General features: G+C 37.4%; 2 protein-coding genes and 1 long non-coding RNA gene across 9 annotated transcripts in view; 2 read left to right on the top strand and 1 right to left on the bottom strand.

The window, feature by feature from the left end:
- Positions 1–9,812, top strand: part of LOC103718757 (VIN3-like protein 2) — a 21,407-nt gene extending 11,595 nt beyond the window's left edge. For all 4 annotated transcript variants that reach the window (XM_039132632.1, XM_039132633.1, XM_039132634.1 and 1 more), the window contains 3 exons: positions 5,109–5,778; positions 8,022–8,344; positions 8,435–9,812. In XM_039132632.1, the coding sequence (XP_038988560.1) occupies positions 5,258–5,778; positions 8,022–8,344; positions 8,435–9,375 (1,785 nt within the window). In that variant the 5' untranslated portion in view covers positions 5,109–5,257 and the 3' untranslated portion in view covers positions 9,376–9,812. The remainder of the gene's footprint in view (positions 1–5,108; positions 5,779–8,021; positions 8,345–8,434) is intronic.
- The window catches only part of LOC103718758 (receptor-like cytosolic serine/threonine-protein kinase RBK1), a 27,097-nt gene extending 8,882 nt beyond the window's left edge, over positions 1–18,215 (bottom strand). Inside the window, exons 1-9 of one of the 4 annotated variants that reach the window (XM_008807708.3) lie at positions 17,956–18,215; positions 17,786–17,833; positions 16,674–17,108; positions 14,786–15,040; positions 12,945–13,099; positions 12,796–12,875; positions 12,575–12,710; positions 11,550–11,699; positions 10,801–11,468 (exon numbers count right to left, since the gene is read on the bottom strand). In XM_008807708.3, coding sequence (XP_008805930.1) covers positions 11,298–11,468; positions 11,550–11,699; positions 12,575–12,710; positions 12,796–12,875; positions 12,945–13,099; positions 14,786–15,040; positions 16,674–17,108; positions 17,786–17,833; positions 17,956–17,971 — 1,446 coding nt within the window. In that variant the 5' untranslated portion in view covers positions 17,972–18,215 and the 3' untranslated portion in view covers positions 10,801–11,297. The other 3 variants (XM_039132635.1, XM_039132636.1, XM_026809147.2) reach the window with 3 other exon arrangements.
- LOC120112769 lies at positions 16,664–17,189 on the top strand. Its single transcript, XR_005514432.1, has 2 exons — positions 16,664–16,756; positions 16,870–17,189. It is a non-coding gene; the product is annotated as an uncharacterized LOC120112769 (long non-coding RNA).

The following is an 18,215-nucleotide window of genomic DNA, read 5'->3' as shown; positions in this document are numbered from 1 at the left end:
TAGTTAATTGTCTTTTACCTTTTTTTCCCTGTTTTTATTTTGAAGGTTGTTTTAAGGTTTATATATCTTCAAACTATGATTCTAATGGTATTTAATAATATTTTATTTCCCATTGGTCCCAAGAGGTTGTACTTAATGGATGCAATTGTAATAGTTAAATATATATTTGTAATAATTAAACATAGACAATACATATTTTGCGCTTGAATATATATATCAAATTGATTTGAATAACAAGATCCATACTGATATCTAGTTCCTCGTGGAGGGTCTATGATGTTTATAGACATTAGGATCTTGTTCATAGTCGGATATTGGATATAACCCCAACCTAGATACTGTGTCCACTATTGCATTCTCTTCTTGCATAGCCACCCTGACACTAATCCTCTATTTGATACTGTGCTTGGCTATTCCACTCCCATTTGGGAGAAGATCTCGATAGTAAAATCTAACCCATAATTTGGTTGACCATAGAGGGTAGTAGTGGCTCGAATACAAGCAAGGACTCAAATGAAGGTTTTGCATACGGGGCGTAACCTGCTTGTGCATAATAGGATTGGTGTATGATGAGGATTTGGATACATCTAGGCATCATACTCTACATGCTATTTTATCAGTTGTAATATTGTCATCTCCTGAACCACCTCGAGGGGTTGTCTCCTATAAGCTATCGTATCTTTGTGGGCCTTATGATATGTTTCATGGTCCATAATCTTGAATAGCATGAGTGACACATGACTTGTCAGTGAATTGAATCAGATTAGGTGGTTGTAAATTGTATGTACCGTAGCCATGTCTGATGCCACCTCTGTATCCACTAGATGCATCGTAGCTTGAACTGACATTAGCATCATCGCTCGTATTACCAGATAATCTAGCCAATTAGTCATCTAAGGGCTCATTCCAGCAGCTTTGCGGCTTTCTTCACTTTCCCTTTCTTGCTACTTCGAAAGACTGCATTGGTTTCTTGGATGTCCCTACCTATCTAGCTCTACTGGGTGGCTCGACTAGACCTATAACTTTGACTAGCCCTGCTTCCTCGATTGGATCAGGTTCGATAATGACCTCTACTTAGCATCTCTTATCATATCACTGAATGGATGTCTCGGATATATAACCTTGCAATCCTTATTCCCTCTCCTTTGATCTCCATGGTTATGAGCATGGCATGTGTCGCTTTGCGCATTGCTCTATATTCATCTCAGCTTCCTTTTTGATGATATTAGCTGATCGAGGAGGTGATCCTTGCTCTTCAAGATTTGGTTGCTACTACTGGCCCTCAAGCCAAGGATTGCACTATTAATTTTTTTTAAGAATTAATAAGCATTGAGGATTGTACTTGGATTACTTGTTATATGCAACTTCCTATCCACCTGGTAATCCCATATCTTTTTAATGATGTAAATATACTTAGAAGATACTTTATATTTGCCTACGTGATCTCTCCCTTGGTGGTCATTGCCGTAGCCATGTGATACAACAAGTCCATCTGGGAGTGCATCTCGCTATCCGTAGCTTTGAGCACTCAATATAGGGGCGCGATTGCCTTAACTACTCTATCAGCCTACTTTCAGAATTGCTAGCTTATAATTGACCTTTCCAGATGATTTCCTTCCCTGCCACTACAAATATATCTACTATCTTGCCACTCAGCACTCACGAATATTTGATATAGGTCCGCTTTCTTCTTGATGAGACTATCGAGTGCAATATTGTGCGTGGCAAAGTGGGTGGGTGATTGCTGGCCTCATTATCTCACCCTTGATATGCTAGTTCAAAGCCAACACTCTTGTGTGGTTATATATCTTTAGTGATAGCCTAGGTTGTCTCTACCACCTACTTCGCACTGCAGATTTTATCAATGTCTATCAGCATTATGTCTATGTAGTGGATAGCACATGAGATCTTGAAAATATACAGCCTCTTGATCATCAAAATATCGCCTAAATCAAGATCAGGATGTACCAGGCATCATGCACCTTGTTAAAAGCATCAACTGACTTATGAAAGAATGTTTTCTTATCACAATATATTAAAAATTTGATGGTGCTTCATTTGTGGCACCTCGTCAAACCATCACACATCAATATCACACCATAAATGTCCCACTTGCTTTGGTAGGAGGCTATCCATCTCTCTTGCTCTTTCTTATTATCATCAAGCAACCCATCATAGATATCCTTCAGTCCAAGAGGATCAACACCCAGACTGCCTTTTTGGATGGAGTTGATAGCAAAAAGGTAGGTGTTATTTGTGATATTTGCAAGGATGTGGTTGTAGTGAAATCATGAAGCAATAGCTCTCCACGTATATTTTCCTATCCTTGACAAGCATAGAATCAATCTTTTTTTTTTTAGTAAAATGGTTACTCACGTTAATCTAGCGTGATAGAATCAATCTTTTACTACTTTGAGTCTCTACTGGGAAGGCACGTGAATCCAACACATGAATGGCGACCCTTGTTATATCTTTGGGCTTCTTTCCCTTCTCACCTGTAAAAACTCCAAATATAGATGCTATCTAGTTGCAAACTTTTACCAACAACCTCTCTCACTAACTGGCTTCTCTTGTAGCTTAGGTTTATCTTGGCGGATCCAGAATCGGATCACCCTCCTAGTTTAAGGATCCAAATTGTACCCTGATTTGGCAAACTTCTCCCTTTGCCATTGATCATTCAGACTGTCCTTTATAGCAGCCTGAGTCTAAGCCTCCTGCATGTTATCTGGATCTAATTCCTCATAGTCCTATAGATCCCTATAGTCTATAGTGGCGTAGCTGCTCAAAGATCAATCTTTGCTTATTTTTTTACCCTTTTTTATTGCTCTTTCTAAAATCATGAAAGTGCTTCTTCATCAACTGTCCGACCTCTTATAGATTTTTCTTACATACAGCTACATTGGGATAACAACTAACCAAATGCTGCTGCAATCTCATCAACCCACGCTCTCTCCACTCTACATTGTACCCCTTGCAACTCCAATGGTGTTGGCCCGTAGTTATGACATCATTTTCTCAATATACATCAGTATCTTTATTCTTTTTGTATCTATTTTTGCAATTGCAAGTTTTACGAATACATGTCATAAATCATCCTATTCATCACTGAAAATTACATAAAGTGGATCTATACATTTAACAAATAAATAAAATTTGAAATATTTTTGGATAAATTGGCGGTTTTTAATAATTTAATTTCACATAATATATGTGATAATTTATAAAATCATGTAAAAGCTATGCATGCTGTCTTAGAAAATATGTCCTAATTACTCATTCATATTCCCATTTTTTTCATGATTTTTAATTGAATTAACAGTTATTTGAATAATTAGATACTTAAAATTAGATAATTTATAATGTAATGCAAAAAATGATTGCATTACTTCAGAAAATACTTCTACATTATCTATATAGAATACTAACTCTTCATAATTTATGATTTTTAAATATTGTTCATTAATATTTAGATAAAAATAATCTTTAATACAAAATATTGAAAAAAATTAATTATATTTCGGATTAAAGTAAAACCCTACCAAGGATAATATATCTTAATCAACACGTTTGAAAGTTATTTGAACTTGGCTTTAGGTTTTGGTAGCCATAACTATGCCCAATTTAAATAAGTTGTGCATACCCCTAAATATGCTACCATTTTTTAAACTTTTAATATTATTTTATTTAATAATAATTTTGACTAAAATATATTTTTTAATCTAAAAATTATTTGATCAATGAAAAATCATGATTTCTTCTTCAATGCTTTATCACTCTTAGATCTACAACATTCATGAAATCATGCTAAATTACAAATTTTTTCCATGATTTTCACTGCTTTTACCAATTTTTGATCTATTTTAGGCATGAAAAAACAGAGAAGAATGAAGAGGAGGGAGGGGAAGGGGGATTATACCTAATTTGGCTTGATTTGGGCTCAAAATGACAAATCATCGTCTTCCTTGATTTTTCCTCACAAAACCTATCGTTGGAAGCTCTCTTTTAAGAAAAGAGATGAGTCACGAGGTGGCCCAAACAGCCTGAACTAAGCTGAATCGGACGGCTGTGCTCGGTTTAGAGTTGTAAGGGTCGGTTTGGGTCACTTACCGGCCAGAACGGCCACATCAACCTGGTTTGACATTGGTTTGGGTTTGTACGCCCCAAACTGTGTTGTTCCGGTTGTTTCTGACGCCATGTTATTTTACTTTGTTTGTCTATACATCTTAAAAGATTGTTCCAGATTCCTTTATATCAATGTTGTTTCGCCTATTTCTAGAGAATTTTTCTTCAAACCCATGATGAGATCTATGATATATGTTAGGTACTAATTGAAAGTTTCTTTCTCCACCGCTTTCTTAGTGTTTGCTTTCCTATCAGTCTGTCTTTCTTGCCTTGGTCTCTTTCTATGTTAAGGACCTTTCTTGTGTTCTAGATCTTGATGTATTTTAGACCCCTTCTCTTCTCAGTTTATCACATTACTAGAAGCCTAGGATGCTGTATCTGTTGCATCAGTTGTTTGGTTCACCTTTTATTTGCCAAATAATAGAGGTGTCATTTGACATCAATCTACTTGATGGCCAGAGGCACAACAGTTGGAACATATGCTATTTTCCCAGTCATAATACACTAGATTATCCCCCATCATCTACAATGAAAATCTTGCATGAGGCTTCTTCACAGCATTTTCGAGTTCAACTAGTTAGTTGAAAACCTTGAATCTCCCAGTCATTGTTCACTTTTGCTGAGATAGACTTGAACATTATAACAAGAGATTTTCAACATTGTTTCTGACACACTATAAAATTTCCCCTCCTTACAAATTGATGGTACATAAATATTTTGGTATCTTGCTCAACTGTGACAACACTATTATTGTTAACAATTGGTGCAATTTGTTGGTCTTCTCCTTCTAATTCTAGTCTGCCATAAACAATTTCTAGTTAGTTCTTGCAGTACCTCATCACCAAAGTGTTGCTAACTACTTTTAGGGACACAAGATTGCAAAGTTAAGAATTATGTTTACAGATATTATCATTTCTCATATACTCTAGTGGAATGCAATTTTTAATCTATTTTTCCTGAAACTCACGCTCCTTCAATTCTTACAGGTTTCGTGATTGATCCTGCAAAATGCAGTGAGTTGAGTTTAGAGGAGAAGAGAGAGCTAGTGCATGAAATTTCAAAGTGGGCAGATAATGCCCCTGAAATTCTTCAGTCCTGGAGTCGTAGAGAGCTTCTTCAACTCATCTGTGCTGAGATGGGCAAGGAGAGGAAATATACTGGGGTCACAAAACCTAAAATGATTGAGCATCTGCTTAGGCTGGTGTCACAGAAGAATGGAAGAAAGAATGATGATAAAACAAGCATTTCATCAGCCGCACCAAACAACCCAAATGGATTAAAGAAGAAGAGAAAAAAGGAACAACCATTAGAATCTGAAACTGATGTAACTCATGATCCCTTGAAGAGAAAAGAAGAGCAAGTTGACACCTTGATCTGTCAAAATCTTGCTTGCCGAGCCACTCTGAGCTTAGTGGATGGATACTGTAAGCGGTGTTCCTGCTGCATCTGTTATCGCTATGATGACAATAAGGACCCTACTCTATGGTTGGTTTGCAATTCTGATCCTCCTTACCAGAGTAATTCATGTGGCATGTCCTACCACCTGAAATGTGCTCTTAAACATGAGAGCGCTGGCATTTTGAAGAATGGGAGTTATCCAAAGTTGGATGGCAGTTTTTATTGTGTTTTCTGTGGAAAAATCAATTGGCTGATGCGGTAAATAATTATTCTATTCACTTCACAAGTACTTTGAAAACTTTTGTGGTTAAATTCCTTGATCATTGATCTCATAATATAGTTAATTACTGCATGAGCAGTATCATGCAGAGATAGGTAGATAATAAATAAGATAATTTGTAGCAATAATCCAAAAGGGGAATTTAGTTTACCTTCTACGAAAAGGGGAGGTAGAATTTCTCTTTATCTTATATTCAGAGCATAGGGGTTGGACCATTTGTTTCTTTGTGAACTTAGTGCTTAAATATATGATCCTATTGAATTTACTTTATGCATACTTATTATGATATTATTAAATACAATATTTGTACTGTATTTATGATCTTATTAAAGACTATCTGCGCTTACTAGTAGAAGTTATTGAGCATGAGGATATCAAATTTAGTTTCTACTTTGCTCATTGAGCTTGCTTATTCCTTGCATTGCTTTCTTTCCTAGTGCTATTTCTTGCTAAGTGGTGATCCCTCATGTACGCACACATGTGTCCGAATGCCTGCATGTGTGCACATGTTCATGGACACCCCCCTCCCCTCAACACCCGCCCGCACACCCCCATGCCCACACCCACCTGCATGCATCCATGTGCTTACACCCGCACCTGCATGCCCAATGCACAGCCACACACATCTATGCACACAGATAGGGAGAGACAGATATATGGTTTTTTTGTTGTTAAGTTGTTCTGCATTATGAAAGTTATAGCTCAAGTATGAAACGCGCGTGGAACTTGTTGGTTTAACAATTTTTGACTTAACTGGGTTATAGATCTTTGAGAAACTATTAACATTTTATTGGATAAAAATATCAACAACCAAAGGCATATCATTGATTAAATTTTAAAACTTGTAGCTTCTGTAGTGTATGATATTGCACTCTGTACTCATATTTGATATCAACTTGATATGACATTATGCCATTTCCATATTCCAAGAGCTTCTTGTGGTGATTCAGATATTCTGTACAATCAAACTAGCTATTTTATTCTGATTATTATGTTTTTGTAGTTCCTGCTGGAGGTTACATACTATTTTTGTAGACTATTTTTTGTAAAATCTAACGTACATGAATTTGAACCAGCATGTTTTCAAACATGCCTTTGTGCAAGATAAAGCTAAAGAATTTATAAGATTTTTGAAGAGAGAAATCTATTTCTGATATTGGTCCCCTAAGGTAACAATTATAAGCAGCGAAAGGGCAATTTTGTGGTAAGTTTGTCCGAGGTGAGATTTTATTCATCTGTGGTGGTACGAGGAAGGACAGAACTTGAAATAAGCACATAAGAGGAATTAATATCTGGAACTAATTTAGGATAGAGAAAGTAAAATCATTTGAAGTCTGTTCATCATGTTTGATATCCTCTGAAAATGGCCTTCTGGGAAGGGATGTTAAAATTCAGTTTGAAGGTTCAGGGAAAAAGAAGAATTTTTAATTATACAACTGTTTAATTGCTTTTTGGTACAAATGCTTCTTTAACTGTTGTCTTTAGGTCTGCTTTACTGATCATTGATACCATCCAATTGTATGGTAAAAAATGTAGATGGTTAAGAAAGATGAAATAGTATTTGATGATATGTATTTTATTTAAATTTTATTTATTGAACCAGGATGTAATGAACATTGGTCTCGTTTTACTATATAATGAAATGTTTCAGTTAATTTGTGTGGGCATGGGATTAAAGATAAAAATGCATATGAGAACTATATCCTGTTTTCTCACGAATAATTTAACTGAGAAAATGATTACCTTGCAATCTGTCTTAGCTGCAGCTTTATATTTCTAAGATGTAAGGTGTTATAAACTATGAATTTTTGATATTCTCTTTCTTGTTGAATCCATATAACTATAAAAGCTTAAACTTAAACACCAATCTTGGCGGGCAATTGTAACTATATTCGGTTTAAAACAATCTGTCCAATCATAAAAATGCATTCTCTTACAAGCTGCATTGTGATCTTGAACTCTGATCATAAACAAGTGCTCTTAGTGCTAATTTGTTCTGGTGCTTGGGAGAAGAATATACCACAATAGTGCCTTAGCTGATCTTCTCTTTCATTTGTATGAGGTTACTTGTCCAGCCTTTGTTTTCATTTTTCCTCTTCTTGATATTTTTAGATGAAAAGGACATCATATAAGGGTAAGGAAATTATTTAGCTTTATTTATCATCTTGAAGATGTTTGTGATATAATTTATAGGCATTCTTTTGCGTCTTGCGTTCCACAGAAGCTGGCAAAAACAACTATTGATTGCCAAGGATGCTAGGAGAGTTGACATATTGTGTGATCGATTATCTTTGAGCCACAAAATGCTTAAAGGAACTGAGCGTTATAAAGAAATGCAAAATATTGTGAATACAGCTGTAAAGAAACTCAAGAAAGAAGTTGGACCTCTAGATAAAGTTTCCACAGTCATGGCAAGGGGCATTGTCAACCGGCTTAATTGTGGTGCAGAAGTTCAGAAACTATGTGCTTCTGCAGTGGAAGCAGCAGATTCCATACTTTCTAGCTCAGCAGGCCTCTTGGCTGATAAAGACCTCAAAGCCCCAGGTAAATTTCTTTTTTCTCCTTAACCTTGAGACCGTTCCAAATTTATCGGATTCCTGTAAACCCAACCTACTACTGCTCATTTATTCACAGGATCAGTTAGCACAGGTTCCTTGGCTTTCCAAATCCATTTTGAAGACATCTCTCCATTTTCTGTGGTTGTTTCACTTCACTCCAGAGACAATATGTTTGAAGAAAATATCATCGGCTGCACTCTGTGGCATCGAAACTCTGATGCCATGGATTATCCTGAAGAACCCACCTGCCTTATCCTGAGGCCAGATACAAAGATCATGATATCAGGACTGAGCCCGTCAACTGAATATTATTTCAAGGTGTCTCCTTTCAGCAGCACCAAGGAATTAGGAAAGTGGGAGGCTAAGTGTGTGACGCAGAACCTTAATGGGAACAGCGGCCAATGCTCCACTCGGAACTCAGATAGCACTTATATTGACGATGATCTTATTTCAGCTTTAAAACAGCAACAGGACATGAGTGAGCCGCCTGTGATCATTCAATCAGATTCACAGAGGGGTTCAACAAACTCGAGTGATAACAACCAGGCTCCAAAACTCCCGAAGTGCAACCACAGTAACCATCCTAAGGTTCTCCCATCAGAGGGCATCAGCGACAACAATGACATGCACTTGCGGCCATCTTCAGAGGCTGTACCTTTTGTCAGCTCCAAATCTGTTCCCTTGGAAATGCCTCGCAAATCCGATAGGCTTAATAGTACACCAGATTCTGCCAATAAGAAGGAATCAGCAGAGAGGGAGTATGAGTACTGTGTAAAGGTGATCAGATGGTTGGAATGCGAGGGACACATGGAGAAGGAGTTCCGTGTGAAATTCCTCACATGGTTCAGTTTGAAAGCGACAGCACAAGAACGAAGGGTGGTGAGTGCATTCATAGATGTTCTTATAGATGAACCTGCGAGTCTGGTTGCTCAGCTGGTTGATGCTTTCATGGATGGTATATGTAATAAGGAGAAGCCGGTCATACGGAAAGGCTTCTGCACCAGGTTATGGCATTAGGCTTGGGGTCCTACATGTGGCCATTTATTTTGTGGATCTTTAGGAGCCAGAAAGCAACTTCACTTGGAAAATGCAATGCTTCTGTGGAACTCCATTAAGATTCAAAAACAAAAAATTTCATTTTATTAAATTGTTGATGATCATTTTGCCTTCTAAGGAGAAGCATGTTGCTGGAAAAGGTGTCCGCACTAGGAGGCCCCACTGACTGTTAGGTTCTTCAGGATCTATTTTCCTGTTTCACACTAGCTGCCTGTTGTGGCTATTGGATCGCATATTGGAATTTGATTTAGATGTTGGATGTGGTACTTTACAATGCTAATTCATGGACCATCTATTCAATCTTTTCAGACTTTATCGTTTCCTTGTGAATTTGTCATGCTTGATTTGAAAGCACAGGAAACACACGATACATATCTGCGTTTCTATCGCGTTTGATCTTTCTTCTTTGTGTATAAGTTATATTGTTTGATTTCAGTTATCTTCGTTGCAACATCTGGTATGTTGGTTAGGCAGTTTGGCCTGATAAATTATCCTCAATAGCTGATCACATCATTAGTTTTCTTGTCGCCTTTTAAGCATGAAGAAAAAATTGAACTTATCAGTATACTATTGCACAAGCCAAACTCAGTGACACACAAGATCACATTGATCATTTGGCTGTGCACGACTTTCTATATCTGTATTATCTCTACACATGGTGTGTGTTTGTTATTACACTGGTCTTGCTTGTAGCAAAATTTTGTTCTTTGGCATTCATTCACAAATAATGTACCTGGCTATCTGCTAATTTATTCTGATCCCTACCACACCATCAATTTCAATCTCCATTCATTAAACTCTAGCTTTTCAGTATTGCCGGCCTGTGTGACTTGAGAGATAACAGCTAAAGTAGTCATTGGTTGATGTTGGACTCTGTTTACACCACTGAAGCTTGGTAAACTTAGATTTTTTTGGGGGGGGGGGGGGGAGCCGGAAAATTGTTTCAAAATTCTTACCAAACACTTTAAAGTTATCTAAAAGAGCTTGTGACTCTCAAGAAAGTGCAAAAAGAAATTTCTATAATTTGCATGCACGAAATGAATTTTCTGTAACAGGTTCCGGATCTCATATGGCATCATTTCCAAAGAAACGAGCCGATATAGCATCTTTTAAAGGGTTTAGATTATTAATTAAAATAGAACATAAAAACAGCTTGGTATCCTGAAACCTAAGGAGCCTTTAGATTATTCATTATTTTAGCTGCGGCATACAGTTGTATAGCAAGACAAATCAATTAGATCTTCCAACATGAAAGCAATCTTAAAGCTAAATAGATATAGGAACATAACATGGGTCCACATTTTTAGACACTATAGCTAAAAATTTATGCTCAAGCAAAAGAGAGAGAAAACCTTCTAACCACAAGCATAAAAATTTTCTGAAAGATAGAGAGCAGAATATAATAATATTGCTAAATAAGAAGATTGTCCTCATAATTGAGCTTTGGGTCCCCATGATACATGGTCTGTTGAGTCTGAAAGAGTTGAGCACCACTTATGGAGGTTGTGATCAATCCTATTTTTTAATGCTAATTGCAAGTTCTTAATGTGCAACCATGTGGATGTCCTCCAACCACCAAAACACTTCAAAAGGAGTGCATACATTATACCATACTAGGATGCTTAGCTTTCTGTATCGCTTTAGTTTAACTAATATGATGTTCATAAGGAGCATGAATCTTGCTTGAAGCTAACTGTACCCAGCAAGTGTAACCAAAGGGAAGAGGACACATTAGAGTAGATCCAACACTTCAAGTCTTAGATTTGGAACAACTACAAGAGGTAGTTGGCGAGCACAGTCCCTCCATCGATGCATACATTTGGGACCATGAAAGGACCTCTTAATATACAAAAAGAGAAGAACTCCTTAGGTTGCACACTAATTCATTGCTCCAAGGCAAGTTGCTTGTGCCGATGGAGATCGTTGAGATACCTTGAGCAAGTGTAGTCCTCTGAATCACAAGCGTCAAATAGTGGTGGTCTTGCAATTTTAGGCCTCAATTCTCTTCCCAGGAGTTCTGCATATCCTTGCTCTCCCTTTAAAAGCCTGACCACCTACACTCATATGACATTCAGCATTTAGCTGAATAGGTCCAATTCAAGGTTAAGGATGAGCAACATGAACAATTTGCTTACCCAATTCATATTAGGCCGTGAGGTTGAGAGGTGGTGAATGCACATAGAAGCTACTAATAAAGAACGTCTCATTTCTTCAGGGTCATAAGCATCTCCAAGAGAAGGGTCGGCAAGTTCTTTTACGTTGTTTGTGTCGAGGAGTGGCTTTGCCTATGACAAGCATAGAAGCATCATATCTTAGAAATGAAAAATTGCCCCATAATGCTAATAATACTAGCTTTGCAAGACACTGTGATTCTTTGAAACTTTAGTAACTTTTCGTAGAGTAGTAACTTTCAGGTTCGAATTTAAATATCAGAATAGCTGATATAATCATCATTCATGGATCAGGTCTACTTATCTTTTCTTGATTTATAAGTTTATGGTGGGTTTGATAAGAGCAATGGAGAAGTAGAATACTTCAGTTGGGTTATTAATAATAGGGATTGGATATCTAAAATATTCTAGAATATTTCTACTATATCCCTGGACCAAAAATTTGAATAACAGAACATGAAGAGGACTATCTTGCATCGTCTGCAAAGAAGCAGGGTCATTTAGTTTGTACTGAAGCAAAACTTTTTATGATTAGAATGAGGCATTTAACTTGATATAGGATGAAATACTGTTTAGACTCATGATGTCTATGTTGTAGGATGATGAACTATCCTATACCCTAATCGCAAGCAAAATTTTTCAGAAACTGTCTTTTACCCTAATCACAACATTAACCTTTCCAGAATCTCAACATATGGTGTTGGATTTGGATCTAGCCAATCTAATCCAAGCCAATATCTTAGGAGTTCTTAAACCTAAAGACATGCCTGACAAGCCAATTGGCTGACAGACCTAGTGGAATCTAAATTATATTGGATCTGAATTTAAGTGTGATCACAATGGCTCACAATGGCCCCACCAACCCATTTGCAGCCTAGGAATCACATTGATATGCAACATTAAAAACATAACAAAATAAAATAAAAGATTTCATAATGCATCATAGCGCAACATAAAGCAAAATGTTCCAAGTGAAATCTAAGAATTACCCATATCACTAGGCTCTGTCGAGAAGAGTCAACTGCCCTTCGCCCTGTTATCAGCTCGAGCAGCAACACCCCGAAAGCGAACACGTCAATCTTCTCATTCACTACCCCATGCATGAAGTATTCAGGCGCCAAATATCTAAATCATAAGCATATCGCTAGATATATAACAAGCATCCTCGATTAGCCTCAGAAATGGAAGGAATGGATTGGTTTGAGCTTACCCAAATGTCCCTTCAATGGGGAACACAATGTGGTGAGTCCAGTTGTCTGGCAGCCACTTTGCAAGTCCAAAATCAGATATCTATGCAAAGAAACTGCATGGTTATGAAATAGTCCAATAATGAAAGAGAGCAAAAGCTGCTAATAATACCTGCGGCTCAAAGTCTTCAGTCAACAGTATGTTGGAGGCCTTCATGTCTCTATGGATTATGCGCCGCTGGCATCCTTCGTGGAGATAGAGCAGCCCTTCTGCTATGCCTAAAGCAATCTTAAACCTTACCTTCCATTCAAGGCCTTCCTTCGAACCTGAACAACTGAATTCCTCTTCATTACTAAGCTAAAACAAGGTGATGCAAGCTTGTTATGTTCAATTCTTTTGGAATAGCAGTTAAGGAATGTTACCCTTGTCATAGCTAGAAGCATCATTAGAGTTCCTAGATAATTATTCGAGGACAGGCTCTGACAGCATCTCCTCTATTCTAGAAATGTTCTTAATTTGTTATCCTGAATCCTTGATTTGATCTATCATGTCTCTATTTCTTAAGAAATTGAAATGGTGAAACTGGATGCTCCAATGATGAGATTTGATCAGCATCATCATAAGATTATACTGGAGACAAGAAATGTTAAACTGATCCGTACTGTCCGGTTCAGCCCGTACCGAACCGGTACCAATACCAACTGGTCCTGTTTGGCACTAAAAAATGGTTCCGGCCTCAGGTTTGGCATTAAAAAATGGTTCCGGACGGAACCAAGTGGTACCGAGCCGGAACCGGCCGGTACTAGATGTGTACCGAACGGACCCGGATGGTTCCATCCCGTATAGCTAGGAATTGGTGCGAACCGGTCGGATCGCGCCGGTTCGCCATAGCATGCTGCGCGTGCGCTGTGTTATGCAGACTGGTTTATTACTGGTCCGAACCGGTTCGGTAGGCGACCAGTACGCCTACCGGTACCGATTTAGTATGCCTTGACTGGGGATGAATCTTTTATTGGCAAATACACTGTTTATGCAAGCAATCCTAGCTAGTGCCAAAATTTACATGGAATTTACATAAGACTAGGTCCAGATCCACCTCCATAATGAATCCCTAAAATGGGCAGAGAATTATTGATCTCTCATGTCAGTGCAGCCCATCATACTTCTAAATGTCTAATATCTTCAAAATGCATAATGCTAACACCACATATAAATTATTGATAAATTTCACATTACTTACACATTACTTACACATTAGGATGCAAAAGTTATAATTTATAAGCTGTTGACTAGAATTAATAGTTTAATACTGTAAATTACAACGATGAAACAAATCAAGAAGGAATTGATGAAACAGGCCAAAATACAATGAACTTTATTTAAGCTATGAAAAATAATTTTCTAGTACTAATATCAGTAATAATAATTCAAATTTTTATTACTATTATGACTTATCTTCCTTGTCCTAAGCGCATGTATTTTATAAATTATCACAAATCCAATTACTCAACATCTCAAGCTGCACAAAACATAAATCCCCTGGTGGGCAGGCTAGTTTGCATGACCATATTATTAGTTGAAGCATATATTCTTATCAGTTATCATCCTATATCAGTTGAGTCCACTACCTAATTGATAAGTCCACTATCCAGTCCTAGAGCTTGTGTGACTGAACTTGCATATAGGCCGAGCTTGGTTCTTGACTCCTTAATCATGCATTACTCATGTAGAATTGAACATGTTTTCCAGCATGAGAAACATAATGATGTTCAGCCAATGTTTTTTTCTCCCTTTTGCTGTCTAAGCCAGCTTCAATAACCATGGGTCCACTTAGTTTCAAAATTTTGGCCAATAGTGCCAGGTGCTAAATCTTGTGCTATTAGTGCTATTTTAGTTCATTCTTTATTTAGGTTTAATCGTTGCATCGATTTACTACTTTGAGCTTGCCTAAGCTAGCAACATGGTTGTATATAAGATGTTAATAAGACATGTCTAAGAAAAGAAAGATATACCATGAAGCACAGAAGCCAAGCTTCCATGTGGAGAGAACCTGAGAACAAGGTGCAAGCCCCTTTCCACGCTGAACCCCAGCAGTTGTGCAGCATTCGGGTGATTGACATGGGCAATTATTCCAAGTTCTGATAAGAAATCTCCAACTCTCTCCTCCTCGTTGTCTTTCTTTGTCAACCTCTTCACTGCTACAAGCTGTCCATCAGCAAGGCATCCTTTATACACCTCTGCATGTCCACCTTTCCCAATCAATTTATCTGAGCATGGAACATAGAACAAAAAGTAGTTCAATACTAGTTTCATTAATTGCGAGAAGAGGTTTGGAGCATATCTTATATAAGGGGGAAGTTAATCTTCTTAAGTAATACCTGAAGGGAGGATGAGGCCTTGGAGATTGAAGCTCTACTGATTACAATGGTACTAAAACACTAGGGGAAAAAGTGACTAAATTGTACTTTCTGGAAGCATCCATTTGTCTCCTTAAATATGAGTGAATGATGGGGCCATCCTAATATTCTACAAGAACAGATGAGTAGCTTTAAGCTGGTTCACTCACATGCAGTTATGCGTAAGTTTAGGAAATTGCCTAGAATTTTAGTAGCTAGCAACATGTACCATTTTGCATGGTCCTACCTAAAATATAAAATTGAAAACAATAGAATTAAGAGAAAAAGAAGATAATGTATCATGAATAAGATGGAACTGGCCAGCATGTGTGCATCATAGCAATTGCCCTAATTAAACTTATGTTGAAATCTTGGTCAAAATCATTTGGGATCATAAAAGTCCATATGGCAATCTTACATTAGTTTTATGAGTGCTTCATAAAGATCCATGCTCCATATAATATTTTCATTTTAAATAGGAAAGGTGAGAGCACTAAGGGTGCAGGTTAAGATACAAACATAGGCCCAAGGTTCGCTGTCTCGGTACCGGACTCCATATTGGTACCATACTAGTACAGTGTCAGTACGGTACGGTACAATTTTTTTTACTATACCGAGTGTCGATACGCCATCCATACCGAATACCGATACCGAACTAGTATTATATAGTATGTACCGTACTACCCGGTTCGGGCTGGTATGACATACCTTGCATAGGCCCTTCCAAGCTGGGAAAGAAGGGGATGCAAAGGCTCAGAGGCTAAGCAGTGTCATTCCAAGTAGGAAGATATTTCAAAAGAAAAAGTCAATTTTGATGCTTAGCCATGACCCATGACCAATTGAATAGGGTTCATCAATATGCCCTGAACAATACAAAAGACGAAACCCACCTTTACAAGACAATGAGAATAGAGCAAAAGGAGAATGAAAGCTCTTCAGAAAGGAAGATATTTGGAATTGGAAAGCAGCTCCAAACAAACCTTTGTTTGACAATTCTATTAGTTCTACAACTATCAATAGCTCAAGTACCATGCAAATGTGTGTTAGCTCCATTGCATGGTTGGAAAAAAATAAAAATAAAAACCAATTTGTGGACACTGTTCACATGGGCATGGAGATGTATGTCAAATCACTTATGATAATAAATACCTTAATAATAATAGAAAATTGCATGAATTCTAGATCTTTTATTTTTATTTTAAAACAAGATAAAGGATGATGTCTATGAATTCTCAGGAAAAATGGTTTTGTCAGAGTGTATCCCTTTAGATGGCAAAAAATCTCTTCTTCTTTTTTCCACACATATAATTCCTCTCAAAAAAAAGCAATGAAGAGTGGAATGAAGAAACTGAGATATTTATGCTCTCTTTACATATGAAAGTAGGAGGATTAGGGCCTCAATTTTTTTCCCACCTTATCCTAAACAAACCTTTTGCATATAAATATAAGCTAGTTATTTAAGCTCCCCCTCTCTCTCTATTATCACAGGATGATGAAATCTTACCTGGGTTGAAGTTATCAGTAGCAGCTGCAAGCTCCTGGTAGTCAAAGCTCCTCCAAGAGGGCCTTCCCCTTCTAATCTCTGCTGTGAGTTCCCCACTCTCCATCCTATCCTTCTTACTCTGAGTCCCCTGCAAGCCCAAGCCTGCCGTCACCGGAGGAAATGTTGATAGCCTCATCATGCACCTCTTCTTTCTCAGAATCAAGCCACCAATCAAAGTCCTCCACTGCAAGCTGTGGGACTCCAACACTGTTCCATCTGGAGCAATTGATCGGTCCCCCGACAAAGTATCCCTGCTGATGCTGCTGCTGCTGCCGACATCAGAATCTGCACTAGATATTGGGATCTCTAGCACACCACGAGGGGAGTTCTGATCAGAGCTATTGCTGATATTATCATCAGGCTTTGCTTCTGAGCTTTTTCTGTTTTCCCCTATTTCTGATTGATGGAAAAAAAATGATTGCAAATTGTTTTTAAACAAGGGGTAGAAACTAATAAAAATCTGATCTTTTCTTGACTCTTTTCTGCACTAGACTAAATTTTGTTTCTTGTTTCCTTTGTTTACAAGACTTTCCCATGGAATATTGAATAGTGTGAAAGAATTATAGAATCACTCACTATGTTTCCTCTGAGCCTACAAAATTATAAGGTAATATCAAAGTTCTCAAAAGAGAAGCAATAGGGACCAAAAATTCTTTGATTGGTTCTTCTTTATTATTCCATTATTTTTTAATTTATGTCTGTTTATATCCCTTTTTCCTTTCTCCTACTAATTATAGTTAGATGGCTCAAATATCTGAAGGAAGTCCTTTTTTGGGAGGAAAAAAAGAATAAAGAAAGAACTCCCCCTCTCCCTCAGAAAACAAGAACTAAAGAACAACAACTCCCCTTCTACTAAGTAATGGAAAGGAGAGGGTTTGATTATGATCAACTATATCTGATCTAAAAGCGAATTCTCTCATGTATCATCTTTTTCCATTTTTCTTACATGTTTTATGGATCATCTTTTAATGTCGTGTTTCCTTAACAGAAGATTTAATTGTTTGAAAGAAATAAAAAAAGGCATGGAAAAACACAATACTAACCCCTGAAGACTAGCATCATATCAAGCTTACCTTCTTTAGAATTCGGCGAATCCTTCGGGTTGTCCTCGGGATGAAGCTCTGGAGATTGAAACAAATAATCCTTTAGCTTCATTAGTTGATCAAGTTAATAGTTTCTCTCTATTTACCAAGATTCGTCACAGTGATAGAGAGTTAACCATTAGTATCAATTGAAAGCTTACCTTCCTTGGAAGTCATTGGCTTTTTAAAGTTTCCTTCCCTCCCCTGTTTCGTTGAACAATTCAAACTTCATTATGAGGAAACTATGGCTGGTGCTCTGTTTTTCAAAGAAAGAAAGCAGAGGTCAAGGAATAAAAGTTGGAGTTTTATTTGGTCTTATTAGGAGTAGAAAGAAAAGAAGGAAACGGTTCTTGTCAAAATTAGGAGGGGATTTCTTGGACGGCGGTTATTCTCAAAGGGAAGAAGCAAAGGAGAGCAGCAA

Source organism: Phoenix dactylifera, chromosome 12 (assembly GCF_009389715.1).
Source record: "Phoenix dactylifera cultivar Barhee BC4 chromosome 12, palm_55x_up_171113_PBpolish2nd_filt_p, whole genome shotgun sequence".
In the NCBI taxonomy this organism is placed as follows: Eukaryota; Viridiplantae; Streptophyta; class Magnoliopsida; order Arecales; family Arecaceae; genus Phoenix; species Phoenix dactylifera.
This window is presented reverse-complemented; position numbering and strand designations above follow the sequence as displayed.